This window comes from Phoxinus phoxinus (genome assembly GCF_949152265.1).
Source record: "Phoxinus phoxinus genome assembly, chromosome: 15".
Taxonomy (NCBI): domain Eukaryota; kingdom Metazoa; phylum Chordata; class Actinopteri; order Cypriniformes; family Leuciscidae; genus Phoxinus; species Phoxinus phoxinus.
Genome location: NC_136890.1, coordinates 19321628 through 19336619, shown reverse-complemented (window position 1 = coordinate 19336619; position 14992 = coordinate 19321628). Strand labels below are relative to the sequence as shown.

The 14992-nt window shown below is 39.8% G+C and overlaps 1 protein-coding gene across 2 annotated transcripts in view; it reads left to right on the top strand.

Annotated features, from left to right (window-relative positions):
* The first annotated feature begins 4652 nt into the window (after positions 1–4652).
* The window catches only part of grid2 (glutamate receptor, ionotropic, delta 2), a 394784-nt gene continuing 384444 nt past the window's right edge, over positions 4653–14992 (top strand). For both annotated transcript variants that reach the window (XM_079637090.1, XM_079637093.1), the window contains exon 1: positions 4653–5247. In XM_079637090.1, coding sequence (XP_079493216.1) covers positions 5160–5247 — 88 coding nt within the window. In that variant the 5' untranslated portion in view covers positions 4653–5159. The remainder of the gene's footprint in view (positions 5248–14992) is intronic.

Below are 14992 nucleotides of genomic sequence, written 5' to 3'. Positions count from 1 at the left end.
CAGCGAAAAGCCTGCCTCAGATCCAAGATCACGAGGGGATTGATGGATTTATACACTCAGAGCAGGAATAGTCAATTATTCTCATGGGTGAAATGGAAATTGGACATAGTGACTTTCCCTCCCGCATCTTCGAGATGACAAGAAATTGCCATCTTTTGCTTGTTGCTAGTTTGGTAGTGTACTTTTATTTTTGGATTTGAGTCTCGCCAGCTTCATTATCCCGGGCTTCCACAACATGCGTGCGAGATTAGTTGGTTCTCCCGCACTGAGTCGGAGCCTAACTCCAGGCAGCTTGCGCAAGGACCGGAGTCCACCATAGCAAGGTGTTCCATTAATCATACGACACAAACTCCACTGAAGGGCAGTGCCAAGGAGGTGTATTGCGTCTGTTGGCCCCCTTTGGCCCGGCGGTTGGCGGACCCCATGGGGGAAACGAGTCTGTCACAAAGGGGCTGCGTTGTGTCCTAGCTCAGCACTTAAACACACTTCTTGGTGCCCTTGAAAAATGCAAGCCAACTTTTTGACTGGAGACATTTGGTTTAATTTATGGCGGGAAGGGTAAATATAAGAGCTTAGATTGATCATGCGCTTGAGGAAACTAAACCAATGCTGTTGTTTCCAGTGAAACAAAAGTCTTTCTTTTGTGTCACAGGCCATAACTTATCATTGGCTTGCACAGATTCTTTTTTTTTTTTTTTTTTGACCTGAGGATGTGCGCCTGTGCGTGTGAGGTAACAATAGACGGACACCGAAGCTGGCGTGACATTGTGTGATTGGGGTCTTTCTCTCTCGTTCTCTGAGGACAGAGAGTGATTGATCTAAAGCGTGTCTGAGTTCTGGTGCGGCAACTGTAAATAACCCGAAACTCATCTTTATTCAGTCCTCTCCACCTACGCATTGACCCAAGCGCAGCACAAAACCGAGCACTGCAACGCCGTCCCTTTATGGACATGCTGAGTCCCTGTACGAGCAAACCTGTCGATATTTTAGTAATGTCATTATCTAAAATGTTACCTCTCTTCCCATGGGGAGTCAATTACCAGGAAATCATATACGTTTAGACAGCATGCTTTTATGTGTAGAGCAGTCATATTTTTTTGTTTCAAATCAGCAAATCTAAGCATTGCATCCTTTCATTTTCCTCTGCAAATCTTCACTTCAAAGCCTTTTATTCAAGTGAAGTGTCAGGCTGCTCAAATAGAAGGGAGCCCTCTGCTGTTTGTCAAGAGGTACTGCTTTGTGTTTGAGTTTTCTCTTTGCACAAAAGACAACAATAGTTAGTCAGCTACACAATTCAGTGTCAGGCATCACGTAAAAATGGATATATGATTCAGCAGATGCAGGTCTTGACCAAAGCATTGACTTTTAACAGGCTATACCATCTAAACTGACTTCCTGGAATTCAGCACCATCATAAAAAGAACAGCTCCCTGAGTCGTGTGCAGCAGATCAGCACTGTCTTTCAGCGGCCCTCCCCTTGTCCAGCACACGGCTCCTTTACCACCGTGAGTGAATAGCCTCTTATTTATAGAGCACAGCTTACTTTATGGTGTCTTTCGAAACACTAGTCATCGTAGTCCAGCAAAGACCAGGCTCTAGCTTGCAGGTTTTGTCAATGAAATCACATTTTCTGGAGGGAGCGACTAGCTAAAAATTGATCCACCAACTTTAATGCCCAGGCAGCAAATTACACATAACAGCCACAAATCACAAAGCTATTTCGCTCCATTTATGAGCAGTTAATGCTATTTAGTAATGGGAACGAATTTCAGCCAAGTGTGCAGAATAAAAAGTTGCAATTGTGTGTTTTATTTCTTGGCCTTTATTTGAGCCAGTGATCAGCTATTAGGCGGCCTGACGGCTCGCAGGGTTTCTCACACAGGTGGAGCTATAAATAATGCATGGACTGTAACATATAGAAGTTGAAGTGCTCTCTTTTCATTCTGACACTGTGGCTTTTGAAACTGATTTTCATGCAGTCTATCAAACTTGAAGTTCTCAACTTAATGTTACAATAATCTGTTTCTAAATTAGTATTCATAGTGCATGCTATAGCCAGCTCTGGGTTTCACTTCAAATATTAAAGTCTGTGTCACTTATTATGAATGGCAAAGTAAATCTACTGACTAGCTTGTTACCATAAAGCTAGTGTTTAAAGGAACTATCATGTTTAATTATCTTACGCCGTTCCCACCTTATTCGCTCCGGCTGTTGTTTGAATCGGTTCCGGAAGTTCCCTGGAGCTTTGCAATATTTTTCCGAGTTAAAAGGTGTTTTATTATTAATGAAACTTTGGAAACTTTGGGTCTCTTCTCTTATGCACAAATCTAAAAATGAATCCTCTGATGCCGGGAGACCTATAAATATTTTGGTGAGGATATCAGGACAGCCACCGATGCCAAAACAAGCTACACAACATCTTCTGAAGTGCCCCACATCTGACTCTCAACCCGAACTTTGCTCCGTCAAACTTGGGCCGTGACATTGCGCACAGATAACCTCGTGCTCGTTCTGTTTGCTTGCTAATGCATAATTCATTTCCAGAAAACACTGTGTTGGTGAGCTGTGGCTGCAAGAGCTGTGTTTTAGAAATGAGCCCAGGTGGAAAGTCTAAAAGAATGGAAATGAGTTACTCTGGGTATTTATTTGTTTATTTTTTGCATACAATAAGACATTTTGTAGTTGGTGAAGAAAGATTTGACAGAATGCTGCACCTGTTCAGTGTAGGGTTGACAATGTAGCCTTCACAGGACCACTTTCATTCCCATGCAGTTTACGTGGCATCTATTAAGTGGCTTATCAATATTTATACATGTCTGGGGCTAAAAGAAGAGAGGATGGCTAGTCAAAGGTGAATCGACACCCATCAAGTACAATCCCTCATGCCATTACATGCTTCTCTAATGGAAAGCTGTGGTGCCTTAGTATGAATTAAGTAAATGGCATATCAAGTGGCTGACTGCTTGTATCTGTGCAGTTTTAGACTGAAGTCTTGCTACGGTTGACCTCTGTACTGTTCTACTGGGGTACATTGATATTCTGCTCCTCCCCTTTTGTCACACGCCTGATCCAATCTCCGTGTTTAATGAGCCATTGCTCTCACTCTCTGGATTTTGAAGCGTACAGACAACAGCTATGTGTTCCTGTCTCCCATAATCCTCTGGGTTCCCCGGGTCACACCAAAATCAACAGTGTCATTGAATGGATAAACGGGTCATTGGAGTCAAACTACACAAAGTCGTCATTTTATAGGTTGTGACAAGTCTGACAAAATGTTGAATGTCACTTGATAAAACAATCTTTTAGGATGTTGACTTTGTATATAGCGTTGTTTGCCTGTCTCATCTTTACTTTTGTCTTCAGGACTGAAAGCTCAAGGAAGTCTCTTTGAGGTAGAACAGTCGGCACGTCACCTGAAGGTCACGGATAAATAAACAAGAGGATTTAATGTGGTGACTACTAGTACAAATTGAACTCTGAACTACTTTTATCTGAACTGTTTTATCTTGCAAAGTGGAGACGGCCCATGACACAGTGCTATTAAGCAGACACAAATTATCCCAACGGAGCAGGGAGCGTTTGATGGATATGGAGGGTAGTCTTTATACCTCTGTGCTCAATGAGCAGTGCAAATCCAGTTTGTGGCTGTCATCAGCAGTGATTCTAGGTTTTCAGTCTTTGGGGGGCTCAACCCTGAATCCAAATATGAGCTACTGAACGCAGGGCTCCACTAAACGGTTCCAACTACAACAAAGAGTACATTTACGAATGATTTACGATCTAGTTAGGGAATCATTATTTGTTTTTGTGGAGTTTCATCAATGTAATTTCGTTAGGGTGACCGCCAGTGCTTCTTTCACGCAGCAATGAAAACAGCGCATTGATGTCTGATTCTTCAAAGAATTAGTAAAAAAACAAAAAAATCCCAAATCAGCCTCAGTAAGTGAATCATTCAATGAATCACAAATCATTTTTCAGTTACAGTATGTCTGATTCAAAATGACCAGGGACCGTTATTCTGATATGTACACTTCGACTTGGTTGTAACTTTGTTTAAGTGACATGTTGAAACCATAAACATTTCGAAATGTGTATATTGGTTTTAATTACGTGCAATTTATACAACACAATTACAATCAGTAGGACAAAAAGTTAAATTGTCTTTTTTTTTTTTTTGATAGCCTAAATCTTCTTTCTTATAGCCTAAATCTTCTTTCTATTTCATTTTAGGAGCCAATAGCTGCATATTCGTTTTTTTTCTTTTTTGTCTGGAGTCCTGTTGCATAATCACAGATTTTTTTAGGGGGCTTACATTGATTGCAGTTTTTAAGAGGACTGATCAAAACTATTAAAAACTATTCTACTCTTTTTCATCTTTTAGACACAACTAACCATTATCTCTATCAGTAAAATGTTGTTTTAGAAAACCGGTTGTTGCAGACTAGATGATTGGCAATTGCTGGACAGGGGAGGAGCCACAGTCTCACAGATGAGTCCTCTCTCCATTATCATAAACTACCTCCGCCCACCCCACTGTGGATCTCTCTCTCTCTCTCCTCGTCTCTCTTTCCTCTGTTAATTCAGTTCTGGACAGCGCCGGGTACTGATGCTGCTGCCCGTGTAGTCGCATGTATCCTGGGGGCTTCCTCCCACTCATCACAGCTTGAGAAACCGCATGTAGAGCCGTTCGGTCTCTGTCGCAGAAAAGTCTCCGCAGTACTGCATTGGAATAAGGGCTCAGTGCAAACAAATCTTCAACTGTATTCATGCTTGTGAGTGTGGCGCTTTTCTGCATCAGCGCAAAAGGAAGTTCTGTTCAGTCGTGCGGTGGGTGAGTGATGCTGTGAGATGCGTCGTGTTTAGCGCACGGAACCCCGATTTATTCGCCTAGACGGGAGAATAGAAACCCCTACAATTAATGAGGCACATTTTAACTTTGCCTGGTATTGATTCGGATTTGCTTGGAGATCTTGAGCATCAGGATGTTTTGATGGGTGCTCTCCAAACCGGGTTACTGAAGAATTCGCCTTCAACAGAAAAAAAAAGCATCGGCTGACAGTTTGAAAGGAGGACAAGCTGCCTTTCTGCACAGGATTTAAAACTACCGTCGCTTCGACATCTTTCTGAACCTATAGAGGATAGATTTTGACAGAGGAGAGATGAAAGTTTTTCCGGCAGTATTGTTTCTGATCACATTTTGGAGTCTGGAGTGGGAACCCGTGCTTCCCGATTCAATTATTCACATTGGTAAGTTCAGATCTCTGATCCACCATCAATGACGGTAATTCCTCACTCAACCCACGTTGAGAAAAGCTATGCATTGTCGTGCAATTCCTTGAGATACTGAGGCCAGACTAACGTTGAAAAAGGTTGTGGGTGCAATATCAGGTTAGAGAGATGAACATCTCCATCTGTCCTCATCAATGCGTCCATTATGTAGTCTATACGGTGGGTGAGAACAGGTGGTTTGACTGGAAATTATTCCTCGCGACGCCGCATTGTATGCACGCATCATTATGACATCGTTAAAAAAAACTTGTATTTGGAAAGATCAAGTGTTGGTAATGGGATACTCTTTGGAATTGAGCGAACGCGCATGTGCGCGTGCATGTTAGCGATGGGTACGAGGATTGGCACTGCGCGCGAGATCGGATAGGGTCCAAGAGAGGTCTTAAATCAGAGCTGTAAAAAAGGGTTCCTCCGAGGGGCCACTGTGTGGAGGTGGAGGCCAGGGTTCTGGGGATTTGGCAGGAGGGAATTTGGCGTGGGAGCATGCGCGTGTTTAATTTAATTAAAGCTTGATGCACCAAACAAATAAATATTGTAGCGCATGTGTTGGCGAGATGGAGTGGTGCATGCCTGAAAGTTTAGTTAAATAAATCACGCGTTTTCCATTTAATGAATAAAACATCCCCAAATGATCCATTTACATATGACTCTAATGGGAGAGTTGTATATATAGCTATATATATATATATATATATATATATATATATATATATATATATATATATATATAAACGATATATGTGTATTGCCTCTAACATAGTTTATAAATAGATCACTACAAATTATAGCCATATTGTTTAGTGTATTATGCAGAATATTATAGGCTATATATAATATTCTGCAAAATACACTAAACAATAGGGCTATAATTTGTAGTGATCTATGTTAGAGGCAATATATTGTTTAATTAAAAGTTTGAATTATTGCATAATTTGAAATGGAATTTGATGGTTGTTTGAATTGTATTTATAAAAGTTATGTATTCTATGGTAATTTTACGTCTTTGTTTTAGTGTTATTTGCACTGTGCTTTGTATTTGTTATTGGTCACAGTTGGATTGGCCAGTTGTGTTGTGTTATCTTAGTCATCATGTGACCTTCCATTCAATTTAACACACATACAATTTAATGATATAGTATACAGTTAAGACATGTAGGCTAAACTAAATAGGCTGTATTTTTCATTTATTTATGTAGTAGGCCTATTATTATCCTACTATTTATCCGCCAAATACAGTTGCCAGTTTTACAGTAGCCTAGTCTACTTTTTTTTCGTTCTTTTTTTTTTTTACTGTGTTCGTATTTTACTTATTTGATCGATGCAAGTTGTAATAATTTAATAGGGAGGGGATGGGGGGGGGGGGCGAGTGGTGCATAAGCTGTCTACCACAGCAAACAGGTGGTCTACAAGACATTCAAGATATTTCATCTCAATCCAGAAATGCTTTTCGCCACGTACGGTTCTTTGCACAGCGGTCTACCTTAATATGAAACAATAAATAAGATTAAAAGCATACAGAAACAAATTAATATACGTTTAGGCTACGCCTCCACCACCGTAGCCTACAATGCTTTTGCGTGTTTCAGAGGGACTCTAAGTATAGCTTAGACAGTTTTGCTTGTCAATAGTAATTCCCTCCTAATCGGTCCTCTGCAATACCTCAAGTGAAAACGTGACGTCGTTTCTTTTCGGCGAGACGACTGATGAAGGCATTTTATCTCACGCGCTTTCCTTGATTGCAGAGGAGCCTTCTAATGATGTGCACACCAGGAGAAGTATCTCGCGCGCCGTGCGCTGCATCGCAATGCTGCAGCTCCTTTAGGAGCCCATTGAGAGAGTCACAGTGATTTATGTGTGTGGAGAGCCCAGAGTGTCCAGCAGTATGCGGGTGCATCTCCAAATGCGCCCTTTAGTGCCGACCAAGAAGTGCCAGGAGACGGCATAGTCCAGCTTCGAAGTTGGTTCCATCCTAGAGACTGGTGATTAGGTAATTACTGTATCACAACACTAGTAGAAACGTTTGGTTTGCTTTGGCCACTAGTCCTTAAAGGGATAGTTCACCCAAAAATGAAAATTCAGTCGTCATTTAGTGAACCCGGAAGTTGTTCCAAACCTGTATGAATGTCTTTCTTCTGCTGAACACAAATGATGATATTTTAGGAATGTCAGGAACCAAACAGTTGTGGGGGACCATTGACTTCCATAGTATGGAAAGAAATACTAAGTCAATGGTGATGCTTGGTGTCCTGCAACGGTTTGATTACAAACGTTCTTAAAAAATGTTTCCTTTGTGTTCAGCAGAAGAAAGAAACTCCACATAGATTTTGAACAACTTGAGAGTGAGTAAATGATGACAGAATTTTAATTTTTGGGTAAACTAACTAACCCTTTATTATTATCAATCAATCCATTTTTTCTATCATCTAGTGGCTGTGATGCTCGTCCCAAACTTTAAATTCTTCAAGAGTATTAAACTTTTTCAGGTCCCTTAGTGACCCATTGTCACATATATTGTTAAAAGTTGCTCATAATTTATAAATTATATACCAATTATTGTTTGAGCTCTAACATTAAAAATGTATTTTACTTCAAGTTATTTTGAGATCAAACGATAATTGGCAGACCCCCTGCCGCACCAACAGCAGACCCCCTGTTGTAGACCCCTGTGCTAGGTTACTCTTTGCTCATCTATGCTTTTTGTAAGATATTTGCATTCTTCATTTTGTGTTTCAGCCATATAGAGACATCCCTTAAAGAGACATGTAATATTAATATTTATTTTCTCAGATGCATATTTCAGATGTCTAATTGGTTGGGCGCACAGTATAAATCTTGCAGTACCCATTTCATTCGGATGAAGTCTACTCACCGCTGTCTACGTTCACAATAGATGTTGAGCTTGGACTAGATTTTGTCTGTGACAGTTTTAATGGTATGGATCGCCCTCATTCTCAGGAAGATTTGACATATTGAGAGCACGTCTGGGGCTCTTAGGGGATATCACAATACTCTCCACTGACAGTGTGTGTGTGTGTGTTTTCAGTCTGGCTGAAGCTTCTTTGTAATGTAGTGTATGACTTTTATTGCGCAACTGAAGAGAATAGATGGAGGGGGGGAACAATATCAAAGCTGGTGAGGGAATCAAATCATTATCCCTTTCCTCTGCACAGTCATGGTTAGTTACATGTTAAACTCTAAAGCCAGAGGAAATTGTAGAATATAATCCTGAGCATTGCATTGTAGGTGGGACAGATGGGTTGTGCCATTTCGTTGATCTATTTCTGGACCGAACTGCTGTGGCCTCCATCCCAAGAACATGGTGATAATGAGATGTGCTAGCCTGAAGACTATCCTTCATAGTGTTCCTTAATCTCTCTCTCTCTCTCTCTCTCTCTCTCTCTCTCTCTCTCTCTCTCTCTCTCTCTCTCTCTCTCTCTCTCTCTCTCTCTCTCTCTCTCTCTCTCTCTCTCTCTCTCTCTCTCTCTCTCTCTCTCTCTCTCCTTCCTTCCTTCCTTCCTTCCTTCCTTCCTTCCGATGCTTGTAAGACGTGTTTGTTTTGATTGGACGGCTGTATTGTGCCGGCTCAGTTGTAACAGATAATGAAAAGTTGAAACGCTATAGAAGGCTTTTCTAAAGATGATTAGGTGATTAGTTTTAGGCTGGGGTTATTATTGTGGCATTAGCAGAAGCATTCCTTATATTATAGCGGAAATGTTCTCAATTAACTGGCGCATTGTGCAACATCCTGAGTTCTGAGTCGGAAGCATAATTTCTATAATTGGTGTCTCCGTAAAGCGGTCATCTGATGCAAAATTAACTTTTATATGGTGTTTGCATATAAGTGTGTGTTTGCAGTGTGGGGACACAATCACCATACAATGAAAAAAATCCATTCCCTCCTTTTTTTTATCCTCAAAAAGCCTAAACACTCTCAATAATCAAGCCGTTTGAATTTTATGAGCAATGTGATGTCATATTGCTCATACTCCGCCCACGACCACTGACGGTCTGTCCCGTATTAGCATATTTCTGCCCTCAGCCATTTGTATACTGTCCACCAAGGCAGCACTTTGTGTCTTGTGTTGACACCCCCCACAAGAGGGGTGGGGTTAGCAGTTGCTCATTATCATTTAAAGAGACATGCACTGAAATGAGTCGCTGTGAACGGAGCGGTTTTTGAGGAGGTAAAAGGGTGTTGTTTTACACAACCATTGAGGAATTTTAACCAAAGTATGTTACAAACTTTATATGAAGACCCCAAACAATCATACCAACTTGTGGAAAATGGGCATCCGATGACCCCTTTAAGATGTCAGAATGGCTGATATTGTTTGTACGTTTATGCATGGCCAGAAATTTACCTTTTATAAGTTTCATTATTTGATGTAAGGGTATGAGTTATTAAAAATAGCTTGAGTAATTAAGCTCACATGAACGCTTTTCTTTCATTTGATCAAAGGCCAGCAAAGGTGTGACAAAAAAATAAAGGTTGTCCTCTAGGGGTGCCGCTTGTAACATTTGCATTTCTTACTCGAATTTTTCCCAGAACCATTAGTGAACTCTTGATCTTTTATGCTTCTAAATCACTAATCTTTCAAGAAACCATGCAAAGATCATTTGGACTTTTAGATTAATTCTGGGAAATGATTCACTGGCACCTCTTCAGTTTCCCTTAAATATTTTTGAACTGATAATTGTGCATTATCTCAGAATTTATCATATGTTTTATATGAAATAACTAGTATGAACTATTTATAACAATTTTTACACACACACACACACACACACACACACACACACACACACACACACACACACACACACACACACACACACACACACACACACACACACACACACACACACACACTCTATATATATTCAGCAGCCATTACTCCAGTCTTCAGTATCACATGATCCTTCAGAAAAACATTCTAATATGCTGATTTGGTGGTCAATTTCTTATAATGAATAATGTTGAAAACAGTTGTGCTGCCTTATTTTTTTGTGGAAAGCTTGATATATGTTTTTGTTTATGATTTTCTGCTTAATAGAAAGAAAACGTTTTGTAACATTATAAACGTTTTTACTGTCACTTCTGATCAATTTAATGCATCCTTGCTGAATAAACATTAATTTCTTTAAAAAAATGTTGACTGAACACAAACTTTTGATATTATAGTATATAATACATTTGCCACACACTTAGAAAATCTAAAATATAGAAAATGCATGCGTTTTTTTTTTTTTTTTTTTTTTTTACTTAATCACCTTTACTTAATCGACCAGATTTAGGTCGTGAGGTGAATTTGATTTACAATTAATTTTCTGCTTATCAGTTCTCATGTTTAGCAAAACCTTTTTTTAATTTTTATTTTAGATTAAGTCTCTAAGATCCCACACAGAACATGATGGCTAATGAGGAGTTATTATGTGGCAGAACACAAGAGAAAGTTTGCTTGAATGCATCCGTCTTTGTGTGCTCTCATTTGTTTCAATCACATTACTTTTGAAGTTTCAGGAGGAGGATACCCGCTGTCATGAAATTTTGAGAACGTAAGGGACCAGTTTTTCCTCTATTGTCTCATTGAATTCATGCCACCAAGACATTGAGTGATTTCCAGTGTGTTTAGTACACGGGCTCCCAGTCGATTGCAATGCAGCGCTACGCTGAACACGTCAATCAAGGCTTGCTGCGGGCGTTATGGTTTGTTAAGGTGCTGCAATTACAATACATGCGCTTGAAAAGAGTGTTTCGCCTCAATAACCGCTACTCGATCGCCCATAATATCCCCATGCAAATGTGACGCTTGTATTGTAATGATGTTGGCTGAACTCAAAAACAACACAAAAGTATGTATGGGTGGTTCCTGACTAACAACTGCTGTTACTCTAGGAAAGATGTTTGTAAGATTTATAAAACTCCTAGAACGTGTGCAGATGAAAACAAGCTGTAAACAAGCATGCTGTAATACCATGTAGCCACCTTTCAAGAATCACTCTAAAGGGAGCGAGTCTCCTTTGAGAACTTGTGCCTCTGATCATTGCGAGCTCTTTCACATGGAGCCTTGGGCCTCCTCCTTTGACTTTTCTCTCTCATTCTGTAGCTTTCTCTCTTTTCTCTCTCTGTCTGTATCTTTCTGTCTTTCTTCCCACCTGGTCCCCTTCAATAGCTTTCTGCTCAGATCTGCTTCGAAAACACACAAGTTAAGTTTGAGGTGTTTCTTACAGTTCTTCCGCAGTCACTCCCCTGTAGGTGGCAGTAGTGAGGCTGGATGTGTGAAATGCAGTGCTCTCATATGGTTGTTTACTGTCATCCTCGAATTGTGAATCACAGTCATTTGCAGGTAGCTGTTTGGCAGTCCGTATGTACTGCAGAGCACATATTTTTATTTTCGTACTCTGTTGGTTTCATTGCTTTCTCATGACAAGCTTTGTCACTTTCTATCTTTCACCATCCGTCTCACTCTCTCTCTCTCTCACACACACACACACACATACACACCACACACACGCGCTAACCTAATTAAACTGGTGCACTTTTCATTGTGCTTGTAAAAAAAAAGCTGTCTTCTCATTTGCATAGAATGGTTTTGCTTTTTTCCTCTGTGAGTCTGTGGTGGAAGTATGTTTTTGCCTCACTGTAAACAAGTAATTGTCCTATGATTTTGTAAATAAATAACCGCATTGTGAAATATTAAGTCTAAATTATTAGAAATAAAGGTGCGGTATAAATATATATAGATATATATACAATATATCTGATATATTATAAAGTCTCAATTGTGAGATATAAAGACGAAACCATGAGAGAAAAAAAATTGTGATAAATTCGCAATTATGAGAATATACCAATGTAATTGTCAGGAATAAAGTCACAATTATGAGAAATTCTGTTAGTATAAAGTCTCAATTGTGAGATATAGTTGCAATTATAAGAAATAGTCAGAATTAAGATATTAAAGTCTAATTATGAAGAATCCTCAAATTTATGATATAAAGTACCGTAGAATTTTTTTTTAATCGCCTTTTATTTTATTTCTTTAAGGTGGAAACAGGCTTCCTAGTGTTCTGATGGTATGTTTGATTGTTAAATTACACAAGTTATGAATTGTGCAGCTATACTTATGCAAATACCTTATTCAATTACTCTGTTCTAAGCATAAGTCTTGTACATCTTAAAAAGTTAATCTTTAAATCCTCTTTGGAAAAAGCCCGCTCTAAATCGTCTGGATATTGTTGTTTGGTCTCACTAATTCCTCAGATTTTTCCTGACCCTGAAATGAAGCATCTGCCTTTGTTCTCTGTAAAAAGTCAATTCCCCCCTTATGCCACTGTAGATCTTCGCCTCATTATTTTTGAGACCTCCGCTTAGGTCAATAAAGGTAACAAAATGACAACACACACACGCGCATAATGCCATTTTAATGATTGGAAACAATAGCAGCTGCAAGGTAACCGTGTCCACAGGCCAGATAATACGCAATTCAGTTATGAGGATGTGATTGTGTCTTTCCGGTATTAAATCAGGTTTATCTGAAGCAAACAGGAAATGAAAATCGGGACGTAGCAACAACAATAACAGAGAATGGAGTTGTTTAAAAGTGTAGTTGTTTTCTGCAGCGATGTCCTATGTGTTTCTATAGTAGAGAAGGCAGTGAAACCACTGTACATTCATGCTGAGAAAATGGAAGTCAGTGGGACGTTACTTCTAGACACTGCTGCTGGATAATAGGGCTTCGTTCCAATAGGCAAGACTGCATCAGCTTCAAGGCCCGGATCCCAGCCAGGGAAGTGCAGGGCTAAAACACTGATCTCAGGCTCTTGCTAGAGATTCTGCATTTTTGTTGCCATGTAATGTTGCTCTTGGGACTACCTCCATTTGGACTTAATGCACCATGAAAAGAGGATAAACCCTTCCCTTTAGGGTACGAGAGAGGAGGAAAAGTCTGTTGTGTTGTTTACTTTGATGCGACCGTGTGGTAACATGATTCAGTCTCAGACTCGGTCCCTAGCTGCATCTGCTTTAATGTACTTATTGGCAAGTTTAAGCTTCCTGTAACTTGTGTCAAACAGGGTTCCTCAACATATTCAAGGAACAACCAGCGCTTAACACTGGATTCGATTTAGGACTGACACTCAAACACTCACAGCAACCAATCAGATTCCATCCTTCTTTTTGCTAGAATTGGACTGTATTTAATAAACGGATCGATTAATAATTTGATGATTTCTTGCAAACATTGATTAGTAGAGTTTTAAGAAACATCAAAAATGGCCGTCTTTTTCCTTCTCCGCTTCTACACAGTAAAAGTATTTTTCCACACATGATTTTCAAATAACACCAAACTTATGGTTACACATTTTATTTGATGATTATTGTGGGGCAAGAATAAAGCTTTACTTCAGTGTTGCGTTAGATGACGCTAGACAAAATGAAATGCATTTCATGTTAATCTCGCAAAAGCAATCACCAGCTCAACCCACTAACATTGTTGAATATTGTAATAATCCTGAATGCGTGTTTACTGTATACTCAGGACTCGTGAGAGTATACTAGATTCTGTACAAAATTAATCTCTATAACTTTCTAGACCAGTGGTTCTTAACCTTTTTATTTTTATTTCAAGGCCTGTCATTGTCCAATATTTTAGTTTTTAGTTTTTTTTAATAACTTTTTTAATTCATGCTGAGCCCCCCTTGGAAGTTTGGCCCCCTGGTTGAGAACTACTATTCTGCACTGTAAAAATTATTTTTCAAATTTGTAAATAAAACGCAGATTTGAACATGAAAATACTTTAGTCTTTCTACTTAAAAATGCCACATTTAATTCAATGTGTTACATGTCGATTACTTGTAATTATTTGTGAAAAAATTATATTACCGTAAAACTTCAAATAATAGCCCGGCCCCGGGCTTTTATTTTCCCAAATCGCCGAACTGCACCGGCTTGTATTGGAGACAGGCGTCTATATGAGACAGGCCTTTAATTTAGTGTTGAGACTTCACCCTGCGCTGCAATATACATTTAGCTTTACATTCATTTACAGAAATCAGCTGGTTGAATGAAAATTGCTGATGTTATCGGATTTTCAGATGATATTCTCAATTCAGTTAACGGACGCTCTGAGGTAAAGTGAATTCAGACTGTAGACTAAGCAACGATTGTATTTAATTGTACAGTACAATCATAACATAGACATGATCTTAATTCCATAATGTCCTTAAACATAACAATATTGCTGACCATAAACTGACAAAGTGCGCGTCTGATAACTCGAGTTGTCATAAACGCCGCACGCGCGCGGCGCATCTCGTCCGGTGTGCGATACATAGACGCGGCGCGGCGCATCTTGTCCGGTGTGCGATGCATAGACGCGGCGCTTCTCGTCCGGTGTTGTGCGATACATAGACGCGGCGCGGCCGCGCGGCGCATCTCGTCCGGTGTGCGATACCTCCTGCCTTGCTTGCGCTAACAGCTCCCGCCCAAATGCGCAGGGCTCTCTTGCGTGCCCAATCTACACCATATAACTGGCTTAAACAGACGATCTGACGGGTTTTAGAAGATTAAATACAACCCGAAACTAAAAAAAGACCCGGCCTCTATTTGAGACCGGCCTTTATTTATCCAAACTGTAGCCACACCAGGCGTGTAAAAGAGACAGGCGTCTATTTGGGACTCGGCTATTATTTGAAGTTTTAC